Below are 19,467 nucleotides of genomic sequence, written 5' to 3'. Positions count from 1 at the left end.
CTGCCGAGCTCTGTAGCGTCATGGTCATGCATGATATACTAAAGTGGATGGTATTATAGAAAGGTAGACAGATGTAGCTCTACAATGATACCAAATAATCTGAAATATCTAGTTGCACTACAAAATACAGATAGGAAAACCTCATTTTTTGGACCCGACTTTTTTAATGCAAAATTTTTGAGTCTATTCAGAAATAGCTTTCAAAATGTGATTCCTGCTCGATTTTCAGGCAAAAATGGCAAAAACTTCCAGGGGTTAAATGTGTTAATAATTATTTAAATAGAATCCCTTCAATAATGCCATACATTACATAAACACGTGGTCTGGTCAACGGTTCAAAATAAGGTTGTAAAGCTGATGACTACATAATGGATAAAATCGATCTCTTATCTCAAACAAATGAAAGCTGTCCAATAGTGAATACCATTTGGTATGTGAACTGCGTTCTACATAAACATGTGCCTTTCTAAGGTTTCCTGTTCCAGTTTTTTTTATAACTTTTGCTCGTTAAAGCAGTTACACTTGTTGTTCACTGTGCACGTGGTTACTATGTTGACATAAGGGGGTTGGGTGTGCTGAAAACTTGAACACGGAGGAAAGTGATGACCTTTAGTAGGTAACCACGTAGCATTAAACGGAATCGGAGATGGAACCTGTGACTGCATGTATCAACTAGTTCCACCCACTAAGTCATTTACAACGTCATACTTAAAATAGCTGCTGATAGTCACTATCTTCTATTCCACATGATCACACTACTGATGCCTCCACTGATACTGACCTCTTATGCTCGCTTGGCTGTATAAACAATGTGATGGGCCTATGCTCTTAAAACAAGTAACACAAAAGAGTGAATGGCAACAAGCTTTGTAAAATTTAACAAATATATTTATTTCCCAGGAATACAAAGTGAAAATGAGAAGGAAAAAAAAACTTACGGTATTACAAATTAAATCCCAAAATAATCCAAGAATTACAGACACAAGTCCTAGTAATTTAAAGTCCTGAATAAAATTCAGTAAAAGTCCAGAAAAAAAATCCCAAAACTGAAGTCGATGATGTGTCTGTGGTAGCTATTGAAGCTTTGATGTGTTAACAGTCTTTTGTTGAATCACAGAAATGTAATTCCAGGTTTGAATAAACTATAAATTCCAGTGAATGTCTCTATCCAAAAATTTTATCAGAGCACTTTTGTATTTCCACAGAAAATAATCACTTGAATTCAATAATTTGAACACAGTAATTCCAGCCCAAAACTCCTGGTCACAGCATATAACACAACTTGAAAGTGCTAGATGTTAAAGCATGAATGACCAAGTCCTCACAGTTACAAGATTATATAGTTCTCTACTTGACCTCAGGTCACAAGTAGCATTTTCTAGAAAAGAACAAAAAAGTTACATAATGGAAAATAACCATCTAGAATGATGCTGATGTTTACAAAATCAAAACCATAATCTGTAACATTCACTTAGGAAAGTCAAAAATCCTGACCCAAATAAACGTATTTACTTCTTCTATTATAATAATTCTTATGTCAAGCTCATAAAGATAGAAAATAATGAAGATATGTTATAGTTGTTTACAATGAATAATAAAAAGCAAAGTCAATTTGGGTCAAGCAGAAATGAACTCAGTTTTGGACAAGGTGAAGTCCAACATACAATGTTACATTACAATAGCATGTAATGAAATAAAAAAATGTTAAAACTAACAAACAAACAATTAAATTAAATATACATATAACAACAATCTTAAAAAAGTTTAAATAAAGATGTATATTGGTGAATATTACCTATGTCCCTTCGAAGATGACGTTATGTAGATTCAGCCAACCATGGTGTAACCGTCGGGTACGCAGACTCTTCAGGGGGAAGAGAAAGGCATATTAGAGAGAAAAACATACAAACCATACAAAGGACTGGGATAAATACCGGCATATACAAAAACATTTTGCTCAAACAGTCTGCCGGAATGCTTACAATAATTATGTCAGCGATATGATCAGCGACACAAGTACCAGAAAGAAATTATACTTTTTCCTGAAAAGTAAAAAATGTTATGGTTCTGGAGACTTTCCTCTAAAGAAGGATGGCACAATCCATTCCAGTGTATCTGACAAGTCAGAAATCCAGAACGCCCAGTTGTTATCGGCCTTCACTACTGAAGACACGACAAACATTCCTGATCTCGGTACTAGCAACACTCTGACTGCACCACCCATCTGGATTAATGAGAAAGGATTACTTAAGTTCCTCCAAAAGCTTAACCCACATAAAGGGACTGAACCTGACCAGATTTCGTCAAGATTCATGAAAGAGATGGCACCTTCAATATCTCCAGCCCTAACTTTCCTATTCCAAGCCTCATTAGAGCAGGGACTGACTCCAGACAACTGGAAAGGAACATTCGTCACCCCATTGTTCAAGAAAGGTGACAAAAGAAACATCGAACTCCAGGCCAATTTCCCTGGCATCAATTTGCTCCAAAGTCATGGAGCAGATCATCCATAGTTACCTGATGCAGTTCTTCGAAAATAACAATGTCTCTATGAAATACAACATGGCTTCAGAAAAAAGAGATCATGCGAGAGCCAACTTAAAATCACACTGCAGGATCTAGCAGCCGGTCTTAACAACAAATAACAGATTGTTGCGATCCTACTTGACTTCAGCAAAGCCTTTGATAAAGTCTCTCATAAACGCCTTGCAGCCAAGCTTCATCACTGTTGTGTCAGGGGCAAGACCCTTGAGTGGATAAACAGCTTTTTAGATGGAAGAAACCAACAGGTTGTGCTAGAAGGCTAGCAATCTTTATCAACCCCCGCCACTTCCGGCGTACCCCTAGGAACGGTCATGGGTCCTCTGCTGTTCTTGATCTACATCAATGATTTGCTGTTGGGAGTCGATTCCCACGTCAGCATTTTTGCCGACGACAGCTTGCTATACAGAGTAATCGACCCGGACCAGGATGCAGTACGGTTACATTCTCATCTAGACCGCCTACGACGATGGGAAAAAGACAAATCGAGTTCAATCCTAACAAATGTGAGGTCATCCGAATCACCAACAAGAGACTGATCGTCCCAGCCCACATACACCATCCATGGTAATAAAACAAAAATGACGATGACATTCAAGGTCAAGTATTCGGGAGTCACCATCGATAGCCCCTTATCACGGAACAAAGAAGGCAAACAACACTATAGCGTTCCTTCGTAGAAATCTGTCTACATGCCCCGAACAAGTAAATGCTACGTGCTATAAATCCTTACTACGACCTCAGTTGGAATTTTCGTCGACCGTTTTGGGACCCACCTACCAAAGCAAACATTGCCAAACTTGAAGCAGCACAGTGAAGGGCAGCAAGGTTTACTATTGGTGATTATCGAAGGACCAGCAGTGTCTCTGCTATGCTCCAACATTTGGGATGGGAAGAGCTTCAACCTCGACGCCAACAAGCAAAAGCTGCTATGATGTACCAGATTGTATACTAGCTAATTGACATCCCAGCAGCACCATATCTCAAACAGACAGGATCCTACACTAGAGGACATCTGTGGAGATTTCTCGTCCTCTTCACCAGACTTAATGCATACAAAGACTCCTTCTTCCCATCGGGAATCCACCCGTGAAACCTTACCAGCCACCCTTGTCAACGCCAATTCCATCGATGCTTTCGGACCTGGGGTTGGTATGGGGATTGCTTAGCTCCAGACCAGGGATGTTCTTAACCTTTTTTTAGGTGCACTTGGACCTCCCACCACATGTACATAGTTCACACCATGTGCGAATATGTCCAGAGGAACCCATCACATTATTGGTAGAAGAAGAGCCCTACCTTTAAAATCATAGAATAATGTTTTATTTCTATAAATCAAAGCAAGAATATTTGTTTCAATGTTATTGTGTTACTATCCCCACAACCATGAATTAAATGCGAGAGCCAACTTGTCATTTTAGCCATGAATTAAATGGTTGGTCCCTAAGGCCAAGTCAGATAATCCTGCGTCGACTATTCCAAATTGTTAACAACCGCGCAAACACGACTTAGCCAATTAGCACTTCATTTTACCAGGAGCAACCCGGCATCAAGGCAAGTCAAAATCTGTTTAATTGATGCCAACGTCGTGAGGCCCTAGATAGCTGAGTGATCTAAGGCGCTCGCCTTTATAAGTCTATCTGCGTGGGATCGAGTCTAAACTTAGCCAGCGTCTGTATGTGAGAAGGCTTGCCGGTAGCTTCTCGTGGGTCGGTGGTTCTTCTTCCACCAAATATTCTGGCCGCCAAATATACTGGTGACAAAAAACGGCGTTAAATTCACAAATCGTCTGATTTGGCCCTCGTTACTATGAACTGACAATCATTTAAACAATTTCTCATAAACGTATCGACAGGATTTTATGAACGTTTACAGAATATGATGGCATACAGGTCCTTCCATTTTATTCCCAAGATGCCGATCCACTATCAAACTATCGCCGTAAGCCGAGTTTCCTCTGTCGTGGAAATTGCTTATTATTATTTGGCTATATTTGTCCATTTCCGTTAATAATTACATAAAAACCAATAAAAAGATTTCTCAAAAAGCACTGACTAAAATTTTGACCAATTTTGAAAATGCATTCTAACATACTTGCCTTTCAGATTTCTCATAATGATGCAGCCATGCAACACATATGGCCAACGTTACTAATTAAAAAATATTTTTAAAAAATTTTTTAACTTCATCTCAAAAATCGCTCAGCATAATTCGATCGCATTTGACAGCTTTTGGCAAAACTTGCTTTCGAATACAAACTATGACAACTATAAAAAATGGCTGCCGTTACTTAAAATATGTAACGTAAACATTAAAAGACTTTTCCCCACAAATTGCTCAATTTTTTCTTCTCCAAATTTAAAATAAAGCATTTTTTAATGAAATGCTTTAAAATGTATTCAAATAATGCCGATACGCCATCACAATTAGAAAATCCTTTAAAGATTTCTTAAAAAAATGCTGCAAAATAAAGGGGCCCAAATTCGACAAGAAGCGTCCTAGCATCAAGAGATTCTATCTGGTATACATGATGCCAATTTGAGTACAAAATAGGGTCACAGTGACTACTAATGTATAAAAAAAATTTTTTTTTAAAAAAAAAGTGAAACGACTCTTGCAAAAAGACACAATAAATTCGATCAGTTTGACAAATGAATGTGGCTTGAGTGGTTTCTTTGTTTCTTTTACAATTTGAGCTGATTTTTCATTAATATCAAACAAGCCCCCCAAAAGAAACTAACCAAAAATTGGACATTGGGCACATAAAGGCCCTTTCATAATCGACAAATGATGATGTTTCGTCTATTATGGATGGATATACCAAAACAATAGATGAAACGTTTTCATAACTTAATGAATGAACCGCATATTCTGCGTGAATGTGTCTGTGTGTGCGTGTGTGTACCTACCAACATACCTACCTATCTACATACATATATAAATAGTGTCTCAGATTTCCTGCCCATCTGTTCTTGAGGTTCGCTGTTAAGCAGATGTCAGCAAAGTAGGCATGCCGACTTGAACCTCTTGTTTTAATCACAGCTGTATTTTATTTTCAAATTTTCAAAATTTCACACTTTGTTTTTCTTAGCCACACATCAGGTAATGTCTGGCCAGACATAAGTTCTAGGTGAAATCATCGTACAGCTTTTAAAGAACTAAATGAGTGTTACTTTAAATAGTTTGTCATAGAAGAAGGTCAGTCTCATTATCATTAAGTATGTTTCCCAGACTGGAAATTGTTACGAGTCATTGCTCTGAAAATAAATAACAGAAAAGAGTGAAGACAACAAGCTTTGTAAAATTTAACAAATAATTTATTTCCCTAGAATACAACGTGAAAATGAGAAGAAGAACTTACGGTATTGTGAATTAAATCCCAAAATAATCCAAGAATTAAAGACACAAAACCTAGCAATTTAAAGTCCTGAATAAAATTCAGTTAAAGTCCCGAAGAGATCCAAAACTGAAGGCGATGATGTGTCTGTTAAAGCTTATGGAGTGCTGATATGTCAATAGTCTCTTTTTTGAATCACAGAAATAATATTCCAGGTTGAATTCAGTATAAATTCCAGTGAATGTCTTTATCCAAGAATCTTATCAGAGCACTTTTGTATTTCCAGAGAAAATAATCACTTGAATTCAATAATTTTAAGAAAATAAAATTTAGCCCAAACTGGTCACAACATAATACAACTTGAAGGTGCTACACGTTAAAGCACGTCTGACTAAATATTCACAATCACAAGATTATATAGTTCGCTACTTGACCTTAGGTCACAATTAGCATTTTCTATAATAATAAAACAATTACCAAATGGAAAGCCGAGTGGTCTAAAGCGTTCGCAGTTACGGATCACTGCCATCTCACCTCTGTCTGTGACGGTTCGAGTCTCAGATTCAGCCAATGTAGATATGTGAGAAAGCATGCCAGTAGCTTCTCGTGGGTCGGTGGTTCTTTCCGGGGTTTTCCCGGGTTCTTCCTCCACCATTAATACTGGCCGCCATATATAGCCTATCGTGTGCTGAAAAATGGCGTTAAACCCATAACAACATAACAACAACAACCTAATGGAAAATAACCTTCTAGAATGATCAAACGAGTCTTGTTTTCTTACAACACAATAACCTGTAAAATTCACTTTGGAATCTCCAAAAACCCTGACCCAAATCAACTTATTTACTCCTTGTTTACCGAATAATAACCCTGATATTAAACTCCTACACATAGAGAATAATTAAGCTATTATTAGTTGTTTGCATAAATGAAATATAAAAGTCAAACAGGTCAAGCAGAAATGAATTCAGTTTTGGACAAGGTGAAGTTCAGCATACTATGGTACATTACAATAACATGTAATGAACTAAAAAAAACAAAAATTAGACTAACAAACAACAATTAAATTAAATATACATAACAAAATGTACACTACATATCTTTATATGATTGGAAACGTACACTAAGTTTTCTTATATGATTGGAAATGTACACTAAGTTTCCTTATATGATGGGAAATATACATTTAGTTTCCTTATTTGATTACGAAATGCACACTAAGTTTCCTTATATGATCAAAAATGTACATGAAGTTTCCGAATATGATAGGAAATGTACACTAGCTTTCCTTATATATTAAAAAAATTAAAACAACCAAGTTTGCTAGTAGATTGGAAATGTACACGAAGTTTCTTATATGATTATGATAACAATCAGTAAGTTATCCAGACTGGAAATATACACTTATATGATTGGAAATGTACACTAAGTTTCCTTATATGAGGGGAAATGTTCACTAAATGTCTGTGTTTGATTGGAAATGTACACTAGTTTCCTTATATGATTGAAAATGTACACTAAATTTACGTATATAATTGGAAATGTACACTAAGCTTCCTTATTTGATGGGAAATGTACACTAAGTTTCCTTATTTGATGGGAAATGTATACTAAGTTTCCTTATTTGATGGGAAATGTACACTAAGTTTCTTTATATCACTGGAAATGTACACTACATTTCCTTATATGATTGGAAATATATACTAAATCTCATTATATAATTGGAAATTTACGCTGTTTCCTTATATGATAGGAATTGTACACTAAATATACTTATTAATTGGAAATGTACACTAAGTTTCCTTATATGATGGGAATTGTACACTAAATATACTTATTAATTGGAAATGTACACTAAGTTTCCTTATATGATGGGAATTGTACACTAAATATACTTATTAATTGGAAATGTACACTAAGTTTCCTTATATGATTGGAATTATACACTAAATATACTTATTAATTGGAAATGTACACTAAATAGACTTATTAATTGGAAATGTACACTAAATATACTTATTAATTGGAAATGTACACTAAGTTTCCTTATACGATGGGAATTGTACACTAAATATACTTATTAATTGGAAATGTACGCTAAGTTTCCTTATATGATGGGAATTGTACACTAAATATACTTATTAATTGGAAATGTACACTAAGTTTCCTTATATGATGGGAATTGTACACTAAATATACTTATTAATTGGAAATGTACACTAAATAGACTTATTAATTGGAAATGTACACTAAATAGACTTATTAATTGGAAATGTACACTAAATATACTTATTAATTGGAAATGTGCACTAAGTTTCCTTATACGATGGGAATTGTACACTAAATATACTTATTAATTGGAAATGTACGCTAAGTTTCCTTATATGATGGGAATTGTACACTAAATATACTTATTAATTGGAAATGTACACTAAGTTTCCTTATATGATGGGAATTGTACACTAAATATACTTATTAATTGGAAATGTACACTAAATAGACCTATTAATTGGAAATGTACACTAAATAGACTCATTAATTGGAAATGTACACTAAATAGACTTATTAATTGGAAATGTACACTAAATATACTTATTAATTGGAAATGTACACTAAATAGACTTATTAATTGGAAATGTACACTAAAAAAACTTATTAATTGGAAATGCACACTAAATAGACTTATTAATTTGAAATGTACACTAGCAGTGAAGTGGGCCACCCTAGCCGCAATGGGAATTAGCTTTAAAAACACCCCTGGGCCACTCTAGCCTCAATGGGAAATTTAACATTACGGAAACCCCTGGGCCACTCTAGCCTCAAGGGGAATTTAACATGGGAAAAAGTCTTGGGCCACTCTAGCCTCAAGGGGAATTTATCATGGGGAAAAAGTCTTGGGCCACTCTAGCCTCAAGGGGAATTTAACATGGAAAAAAAAAATCTTGGGACTGTCGAGCGACAAAGGAAAATGGAACAGGGTCGGGACCCTATTTTAATAAGGTCCCGACCTGATGGGTCTATGGAAATGGAACAGGGGAGAGGGATAGAACACACACACACACACACACACACAAAATAAAAAAGGAGCTAGGCAATTGAAAGTGTAACTCTTTTCGAGAGATGTGGGTGGCCCTGAAAAGGGCCTTTGGTTTTCTTCTTCTTCTAATTTCTTCTATTTCTCCACCAGCTTCTTATTTTCTGTCCTACACTTTTTCTCTTCTTTTCTTTCTTTTCTTCCTCCTTTTTCTTCTTTTTCTCTTCTTTCTGCTTCTCCACCTCTTCTTTCTTCATCTTCTCATTTTCTTCTTCTTTTTCAATTTTTTCGTTCCATTCTCTCACCCTTATCCTTTCCTCTTCATCCTCCTTCTCCTCCTTTATTTCTTTCATCAGAGCACTGATCATGTCCTTTACTTTTCTTAAATTGTTGATCTCCATCTTCACTCGATGGGGACTATAAGAATAGTGATCCTCGTTTAGCCTAACTAACATTTGCTCCATCATACCCAAATTGTCCAGGACGTCTTGCAATGTTTTCATTTTATCAAGTTGGTTTGAAGCCATCTTCTTTTTTATTCTCTGTAGAATGGTTTGAACGACGAATACTGTGGGTTCTTATACGAAAAGCACGGACGTGATGGAAAACATCCCCCTAAAGCCCAAAAGTTATATTACCTAGATCATCACTTAAAACGTGCGGACGTGAAGGAAAACATCCCCTACTTTTCTCATTTCGTATTATCTACTATCCACATAAATGAAGCAGCAATTAACAAACCCCAAATCTACTATCCACACACGCAAAGCATTATAATGAAACCCAATAATCTACTATCCACACAAACGTACGTGAGCGCTTACAAACAGACACACACACACACACACACACATCTGGCATATTCCAGGTGCATCTGGAGTTCAAAAAGTTTTTCAAGTCTGCTACTCATTTTTATTGTTGATCAATCAACAAGGGTAGCTAGATGCCTAGCGATTTTCAATTTATAGTGAATGCGCGGACGTGAAGGAAAACGTCCCCTAAAACAAAAGTTATATTACCTTGATCATGACCAAACAACGCGCGGACCTAAAAGAAACACTCACTCACTTTTTTACTATCCATTACTAATTTAAAAATTTTAATTAATCACTTCAATATATTATCCACATACGCAAAGCAATCCAATCAAACCCCAAATCTACTCTCCACGCACCTCAAACAGCAAAAAAAAACACGATCATTATCTACTATCCACACCAACACATACACTCACACCACAAAAGAGTCAGTGTTTATATTCACACTACTCTACATACATACATTGGCAAATGGATTGTTATTTCTTTTCTAGAGATTGGGGTAGCCCTGAAAAGGGCTGTTTTTTGTGTGCGAAGTTGAAGCTAGGGCGATCTTTTAGTTTCTAAGAATGCGATGTCCTCTGACGATAGGCTTTCTGACGATAGGTCTGCTTCTTCGGAAAGAGAAGAAGAACTCTTTGGTGTCGATACGACAATCGACAAAGCCTCTGTCAGGTTCAGGTTGCTGGTGCTGCTGTTGTTGCTGTTGCTGCTCTCTCTGCTGTTTCTGAAGTCTGTACTTCTCTGTTCATTTTTCATTCTCCCTGTTCACTTCTTCTCTGAAGAACTCTTCTATCAGGTCTTCAGTGACTTTTAACATTCTCACATTCTCTGTCTCTTCTGGCTTCGGTATCAGACTGTGTCTGATCCTATGCAAATTCACGTAGGCTTCGTTTAGCTTAGCTAGTTTGGAGCACATCTTCGTAGGAGGATGAGTCGACAATGGATGGTTAGACTGAAGGCTACCTCCGGCTTTAAAGTCAAAGCGCGGACGTGAAGGAAAACATCCCCACACGGTTTTCGAGCCGCAACGTTCAATGAGTGTCATGAGAGGGATAGTAAGAAGTCAAAGAGCATGAATCAAAATTCTTATAGCCAAACAAACGACAAAGGCATTTTTTTTTCAAAACACAACATTTTTTATTCAAAATCACTTAACACTAACAAACAACTCTAACATTTTTTTTAACAACAACCCAACAATATAACATCAAACATTTTTTTTCAAATGACAAACATTTTTTTTTTTTGCAACTCACACATTATTGTGGACAAGGTTGACAAAGTTGTGAATGAAATTGTGATTTCCACTGTTGGAAGTCATTAGGCCATTGATGGACACTACGTTTCCTAGCTTGAGACAAAAGATAAGCATAATGGTCACAAAACCATCGATCTACTTTCACATCGTTTCTAGAAGAAGAACGAGGATCAAAACGAGTCACTAAATGTTCTAAGGAATAGCCCAGGCTGCGATGATGCAGAAAATACACACAATATTATCCACACACCAAGGAATCTGTGCCTTGTAATTTCACATTATTGAATCGGGTGGTCTGAGAATTTCTTCTCATAAAGTCAATGATATCGTCATCCAAAGGGGGCAATCCATTCGAATCGAAATATTCCACACATCCTTCTTGAGGAAAGTAGACGGCTACCCATTGGGTTCCTGGGAGATGACTGTCGTCCGTGTTGATCACATAAGCTTGATGGTCTTGAGGTTTGCGATGAGGGAGTTCATCTTTAGCACAGACGACAAGATTCCAAGAAGCCGTGTACGAACTGTGGTTCAAAAGGTAATAAAGTTCCCAGGTATCCATGTTTTGTGTGGGTTTTTTCTTCACAGGTAATGATAAGTGATCAATTCGATCCTGACTTTTTGCTTGAAAATGTCTGACAAGTAAAAGGCGTTTAGATCCGACTTCTTACTCTGGTCCAAGAGAGATTCGATGCGACGGCACTCCAGAGACGTTAATGGAGGAGAAGAATGTTTATCCAAGCCTTTATACCACTCGTTCAACACGAATTCTATCTCGATGTGATCCCAAGCTTTGTCCAGATATTCGTCCAATTTTTCTTCTTGACTCAACATCAGACATTTGTCGTGTTGAATTTGACTTGGATGATCGTTGTGACATCCATAGCACTCTTCCTTGATCAGTTCTTTCATTATATCTGCCAGGACTGTAGCAAAACGGGAAACTAAATGGGCTTCTTGTTCTGGCCATCTTGACTTCATCATGATAACTTCTTCGTCTTGGGATTCTTCTTCTTCTTCCCCGGTCTCCTCACATTCCATCTCCAAAGTTTCTCCACAAAGGAAAGAGGGATAACAGTCTTCCATGGCTTCTAATAGTCTAGAATGACTTCTCTCAAACTGTTGATTTCTATGGTATTGTCAAATTCTGCATACAGGAGGACGTTCACTGTGTGATCTGGAGGTGGATTTGCAAACTGAAGTTCCACACGAATCTGACCCGATTTTATAGGGTGGAAATGTCCCTCGTCGCTGCCTTGGTCTGGAGTGAAATCAAAACCCCACAAAGCATAGCCTCCTGCATAATCGTCGTACGAAATACCGTCACTGGTGTTGGTTCCTAACTGTCCCTTGGCTTCGTACAGGGACAAGTACGATCTCAAATAATTCTTCGCGACACCAAAGTTGGGCTCAAAGGGTCTGGTACACAAGGTCTTGCCGTCGCGACTGACTTCGATCTTGGACACATTGTAATGTTGAAACTCAAAAGGATTTTGATCGTGGGTTCCAATGAAGGCTGAATTCCTGACGATACCAACAATCAAACGCTTGGGTAACTGTCCTTGGAACAGATGATCTTCGATCATAGATCGCTGTGCAGCGGAAATGGTGAACGTTTTCACTTCTACGCGTCGTATCGGATACTTGGCGGTCGTTCTGCTCAACGTCTGACTGACGTCGTTTCCCACTTTAGGTAACACTTCCACACGACGCACGTAAAGTCGGGCTTCTTGAATGATAGTTTTGTATTCATTGGCATGAGCCATCAAATGGAAAGCGGCACTGCTACGCTTCAGTCTCAGACGGATATCCACCCCGTTCAGCAAATACTTTTCTTGTAACCACATGTCCAAATGCAAACGATCCATCAGTTCTAAACTTCGCCCCTGCAGAATTTTCTTACGACGGTCGTTAAATCCCACATTGTGAGGATTGTCATCTTCTGTCAGGACTGTGTCGCTAAACGTGGCTATACCTGCCGTGTCAGGTTTCCATACCACGCAAGCATCCAGATGAGTATTATTGGCTTCTTTTCCGTACGTCAAGAGATTTTCCAGGTAGGCACGATATGGGTAAGTATCCATGCTGCTGCTGACCAGTTTGTTATTCAAGTACAAGTCCACTTCGCTGAACAAGGAATGCATGAAATTGTTGACAGGAGCTACTCTAGCATCGCCTCCTGGATTGGTGTTGTCCGTTTTGATCACTTTCACTTTCAAGTACAGGTAACTGCTATTCAGATCGATGTAATCTTCGGGCTGTCCTTTGATTTCAAACTCGATGGGAGCGGAATCCGTCAAAGAGGAGACGGGGTGAAATTCCACCCACTGGGATTCTTGCATGGTCATCATGGTGGGGGGCATGGCAAACAGATCCAGTTCCGACTTGGAACAAGCGCAAGACTCTCGGTGCATCATTTTTCTCTGTGTCTCAATAATCAAAAACGTCTAAGTTTCGGACGGTTCTTCTTTTCTTTGCCTTTCTAGCTTTAGACGTGTGAAGTCTGGTGAAAGGGTGTTTTCTTCGTCGTCTCTTTCTGCCTTGTCCTTGCTGAATGCCTGACTCGGTAGCGTGCAGGGCATTTATAGGTGTTTCTCGTCGGCCCAAAAGGTCTTTGCCCGTTTGCAGCAAGACATTTTTGCCTGCCCTCATGAAGGCTTCTTTAGGGTTTTGTTTGTCGATGATGACATTTTGGAGAAATTCTTTGCCTTGCGTCAGTGCCGCATCTTTCAAGGCGTGCAATCCGCGTGTCACCATCGGTTTCAACACCGGAGCCACCGAACGAAAGGCCGATTTCAACATATCTCCTAAACCGTGTCCTCGCTGTCGAGCAACCCCTCGGTACACTGGATACACGACTTACGAGTCGTGAGAGAACCGTTTTCGAAAATGGAGTTTCACCGTGACTTTTCCTTTGGTGAATGAAATATTTTGTCCCAGATCTCCTTTTATAGCAATGTTGACCGTGTCCAAATAAGACTTGCTGACAGGCAAATAGTGAGGATGTACAAATTCGCGGTGAACGTGATAAGTGTTTCCACCTTCCTCGTCAGCGTTCGTGGCAGAATCCACTTTGAAAGGAATGACACGCAGTAACGGTACGGAGGTGTGTCCCACCACGTTGTACTCCACCACATCGGAGTACACAAACATCAAATTCAGTCCTTGGTTCAGGTCTACCGGGGCACGAAATAACTTGCTAAAAGACTCGTTGTCGTAAATGATTGGTAATTCGTTTTTCTTGATCATGGCCATTCTCATGTCCATGTCTCCGCCCAACATGTCAAACAATTCAGGACAAAATAAAATGGACACGATTTTACTCCCGTCAAATTTCATCAAGAAGCGACGAGCTGCTTTGTGGTATTCCATGGTGACACTTTTTTTGACACTTTCCAAAGCTTTCAGAAACACGACATTAAACCTGGAGGTTATGGTGCTGACCAAATGTTGACCACTAAAATAATAGCCTGGGGGAATGAACAAGTGATAGGTGGTGTACTTTTGATTTTTTGTGCCAGGGGTTTTTATGTTATATTTGCCATAGGTATCCAAATACTGTTGCAATTGTTCGTCATGAACTTCCACATCAAAAAAATTTGGATTAGGAAGGACATTGAGGACTTGAGTCTGGTGAATGATTTCTACTAAAGCTACTTCCCAATGGGCTTCGTGATCTAATGGGATGGTCTGAGGTAATTTGGCCGTGTAACAGCACAACGTGTTCGTGGGAAACACCTCCATGGAACTGTCACTGGGTAAGGTTAAGTAAAATTGGTTTTGGTGACTCATAATTCCAGAGTTCTGTGGTTGTCCGAGGGGTTACTGGACGTCAGAGGCGTGTCTCCGCTCAAAATAGGGTTGTTGTTGTTGTTATTGGAGTGGTGACTGACACTGGCACTGGACACAAGGTTCCCGTTGTTCCCGTTGGAAGATAATGTCAGGGAGGGATTGGGAAGCAGGTAACCGATGCAGCTGCTCAATAAAATGGTCCACAATTGTTTGTCTCCTTGTTGCAAACTTAAATTGGCGATGGCTGCCCCGATGACACAATACACCACGAAGATTTGGCAGAAAAAAGACGATTTGCGTTTTAGGCACACGTTCTCCACACCACACCCACAAAGGTTGTTTTTGTAAATCTTGCAAGAGAAGAACTAGGTGAAGGAGTGGTCGACGTTGATGCGTCTGTGTGAAAGGGCATGATGGTCACTTCTTTTTATAGTCGATGACTTGCGAAGCGTCGATCAAGAATCAAAACTGGGTGGATATCCTTTCCAACGTACTTTGACTTCTTTGACACGTCGTTTGCCCACTTTACGGGTTCTGCGTTCGAGAATGCTTTCGATGTCGTACATGTCGTCTTCTTTTTTGGTGACACGTTGTAACTCGGGTAAGTAAAACGTTCCTTTGAGCACTTCTCCGTTCATGTCTTCCAATTTATAGACGGCAGGATGACGGCCATGCACTCGTCCAGTGACACGAAACAATTCGGTCGTCCAGTTAGGTAAGTAACCTTAGTCGAAAGTGCGTTTGGTTTTGCCAATGCGTACCCAATCTCCTACGGTCAACACTTTACTTTTCTTGGGGACAGCCCTCGTCGGGGACGTACCAAACAGGCGCTCAAACACCAACACTTCGTTCTCGGGAGTGACTTCTTGCGGGGCACGTCCGATGCTTCGATGGTAAGATTGGTTGTACGCTTGCACCAGGTACGGTAAGATGTCGATGTACTTCAGAGTGTGGTGATGCGTAAAATATTTCCACATGCGTTCTTTCAAAGTGCGTTGAAAACGTTCCACGATGCTGGCTTTGGTTTCAGGATTCTCGGTGGTAAAAAAATGAATGTCACGTTTCTTTAATTATTTTTGGAACGCTTGGTTCAGAAATTCGGTGCCTTTGTCCGTTTGCCATCGAAGAGGGTGACGACCGCTTTGTTTCAACACTCGTTGAAGGGCTCGCACTAACTCGCTGCTCGATTTGGAAGTCAAGGGTACGACCCAGGCAAATTTGGAAAAGACGTCGATGACACAAAACAAATATTTGTAGCCGCGATTGTAGCTGACCAAATGAGAGACATCGGCTAAATCGGCTTGCCATTGATGATCGATGCCTTCCACTCGGGTGCGACTTCTGGAAAACTTGCGTCGAATGGGTTTATGTAAAGTGTAAGTAGCTTGTTCTTGTAACCATCGTTGCGCTTGAGGTAAACGGAGACTTTTCAGTCGCGTTTTGGCAGCACGATACAATTTTTGAACTCCTGCGTAACCTGCAGGATGCGAGGGATCGTAGTAAATGCTGGCTAACACTTTTTCCATTTTTTTTGTGTTTGTGTGTTAATAAGGCACCCACTCTTGGAAGATGCTACTCTTTTTCTCTTGGGGTACTTTCTTGGATTGTAATGCTTTGCGTGTGAGACCGGCAATAGGTGTGGCGGAGGAGGATGTCTGAACAGGGGATATCGGTTCTTGTTTCACTTCTGTCTTCACTTCTGTCTTCACTTTCTTTTTCTCTTGTGATGAAGAAGGGGTGGTCCTCATCTTTTTAATCCATCCAATTCTGGAGGTAGGTGGTGTTCTTAACTTGCGTACTTTTTCTGGTGGAGTTTGAAACCCTTCTTCTTCTTCTTCTCCTTTTTCTATCTTGGTCACTGGTAGTGATGGTAGTGGTACTGGTGATGGTGCTGGACTTTTCATCAAGGTCTTCAAATCTTTCAGAGTGGGAAGAGCTGTTTCGTCTGAGGCTTTCTGGTGAAAGAGTTGCAGTCGTTGCAAGAGTTGACCGTACTTTTGCGATTTTTCTGTTTCGGAAAAATCTTGGCGATCCATCAAGGACTGCAATTCGTGTTGTAACTGGGACATTTCGCTCAAATGGGGATTGGGAGGTAAATGCGGGGTGCGTTGTTCTTGCCAATGATGGTATTCTATCCATCGTTTGTAAGGCACTAAAGCTAGTTTTCGTCCTTCCATGGGATGTCAGGGGTCGATTCTGAGATCTTGGGACTTCAGAGGGCCTTTTTATCTTGCTCCCACCAGTCCTCCCAACATGGTTCCCAAGACTCCTTTCAGTAAGGGGCCTAGCAAGAGGGGTAAAATTCCTCCACGTTGGACCAACATCTTCTTCTTTTGACGAAGGGGAATTTTCTTTTGAACCATTTGGCGAAGAACGTGACGATGTTTGTCTCAGCATTGTTTCTGGTGTTTGGACAAAGGGATCGTAGCTTTCAAGACGTTCAAACAACATTCGTACACGGTATCAATGACCTCTTTGGAGGCTGATTGAATGAGTTTTTTTCGTAGGGGTGGAGAAGCTTTGGACAGGACAGATAACATGTCCCCATGTTTGACTAAACGTGGTGGCAGTCCTTTCCTTTTCTTTCCTTGGGTTTTAGAAGAGGGATGTTTTCTGGAGGGTGACATCTTTGAGTCTTCAGGAGCACTAAAAACATTGATACCCCGACTTGGTCACACACACCTTTTTATACTGGAACGCGTCGCCACTGATTGTCTTTACGTCGTATCAACTTCATGACAGGTATGACACGTCGTGCAGGGGTACGCAACGGACTAAATCGAGCCAGTTCTTGCTTGGACAAATCCAGTAAACTTTGTAACATACCCGATCTTTCTTGGACTTTGATTTTGGGAGAAGGTACTTTGTGAGCAGCAGCCACTGCCACTAAATTGGAGGGTCCTGCCACTGGAGAAGTTCTTGGGGTTATCAACGGAGAAGTTCTTGGTGTGATCAACGTCTCCAAGTACTCTTCAGTTCTTGGTGACATCAACGGAGAAGTGAATGAACCTGAGGCTACCGGAGACGCGGTTACCGCCGTTGCTGGTCGTGGTTTGCGAGTGTAAGGTTGCGTCCTGACCGAAGTGCCTCTCTTACGACTAGTTTTCTTCTGTGGACTTTTCTTTTTCTGGGGACTTTTTCTCTGTTTCTTTTTCTGGGGGCTTCTTTTTATCCGGGGTGGTGACTGGTAAGAGGAGGGTCCCGCCACTGGAGAAGTTCTTGGAGACACGGGTCTCCTTGGGGACCTGGTCTTTTTCTTCTTCTCGGAGCTTCGTTTGACTTTTTTCTTGGGGAGAACTTTGGGGCATTAGGATCCCATCTTAAGAGAGAGCGAATGATGACCCCTCCTAGAGTACCGCTCACTCCAGGTTTCAAAATGATTTGTTTTTTGGTTTGAATGTCGATGCGAGGATCGGCCAGTTGGGTCAAAGCGACTTTGTTTCGATCAAAAAAGCGTTTGGTTTGATGAGGAATCTGAATGATCCCTTGTAGTAATTGACGTGCTGTCACCGTGAACCATCGTAAGACTTCTTTGAGACTAGCTTCTAAGACACGAGCCCGTATTTGTGGATTTTTTTCTCGACTGATGCCATGCAAGGCAGGAATCAATTTGACGGGAAGATGCGACTGAAGGGACGTCATGTTCAAACTGTGTGTGAGACAGACGAAAAGTGTCTGAGGTTTTTATAGATTTTTTTTGTGGAGTGAAGTTAAGTCGAGGACGGAGACGTGTACAGGACAGGCCCTCCGTCTTGGCACCAGTGGTGAAACAAGTGGGTACGAAATCGCAAATCATCGGGGGTCGTAGGCTTCAAATCGACGAGTAAATAGGCGTGTGGAGTTTGAGTGGCATCGTTGTACACCTGAGTCAGCCAAGGCGTTCCTAACTGTTTGGCTAAGACTAGCACTTGCGATTTATGTCGAGGGCTTTTAAACAAGACCACGTAATGTGCATTGAGACTGATGGTGCGATGGGCTTTACTTTGTTGAAACAAATTTTGAGTGATGTAAACGACACTGGCATTACGATGATGTCCTTTGCGCGTGAACCACAGTTTAATTTCTTCTTCGTCTTCTCCTAACATGTTGTCGAAAATGACCAAATGGGTTTGACGGGAGTCAGAGACGATGCCGTCGTCTTCTTTAGGAATGCCTTCCACAAACACGATGGAATCGCCTTGACTTTCTCGCAAGAGGCTGTACGCCGATTGCCACTCTTTGTAACACCACACGATGCGTTGAGGTGGACGAACGATCAAATGATGTTTATGTTCGATCAAACGTTTGACGAATTCGGTTTTGCCTGAACCGCTAGGTCCAGCAATGAGCATGTTAAAGGGATGGCGAAGATACAAAGCCTCCCAACTGGCACGATCTAAGTGTTCGTCGATGACTTTGACAGTGAAGGAAGAGGGAGCAGAGACAGCAGAGGTAGCCATAGTGTTAGGAATGTCACTTGTGACACGAAAATAGACAAGACAAGAGTTTACATACTTTTTTCAGGACACGTTTATTGAATGTTTCAAATATGAACAACACGAAAGACAAAAATACATAAAAGCCAAATAGTTATGTACAGGAATAAAAAACACATCAAAACGATCAAAGTGGAATATAAACAAGTCTCTGTACAACATGTTTTGGGTAACCAAGATGTCCTAGGGACAGTGTGTAATGTTCTTAC

At 40.0% G+C, this 19,467-nt stretch overlaps 1 protein-coding gene across 1 annotated transcript; it reads left to right on the top strand.

The window, feature by feature from the left end:
- Positions 1-2,000: 2,000 nt before the first annotated feature.
- Positions 2,001-2,513, top strand: LOC149777770 (uncharacterized). Its single transcript, XM_089940443.1, has one exon. It carries the CDS (start codon positions 2,001-2,003, stop codon positions 2,511-2,513), a length of 513 nt encoding a protein of 170 aa, XP_089796569.1.
- The last annotated feature ends 16,954 nt before the right edge of the window (positions 2,514-19,467 follow it).

The sequence above is a fragment of the Sinohyriopsis cumingii genome, chromosome 17 (genome assembly GCF_028554795.1).
Source record: "Sinohyriopsis cumingii isolate HCF-2022 chromosome 17, ASM2855479v2, whole genome shotgun sequence".
In the NCBI taxonomy this organism is placed as follows: domain Eukaryota; kingdom Metazoa; phylum Mollusca; class Bivalvia; order Unionida; family Unionidae; genus Sinohyriopsis; species Sinohyriopsis cumingii.
The sequence above is the reverse complement of the archived record's forward strand: the minus strand, read 5'-3'. Positions and strand labels throughout refer to the sequence as shown.

What these genes read in the sequence shown, in the direction of transcription:
- LOC149777770 (XM_089940443.1), top strand. Translation starts at nt 2,001, where the DNA reads ATGATCAGCGACACAAGTACCAGAAAGAAATTATACTTTTTCCTGAAA.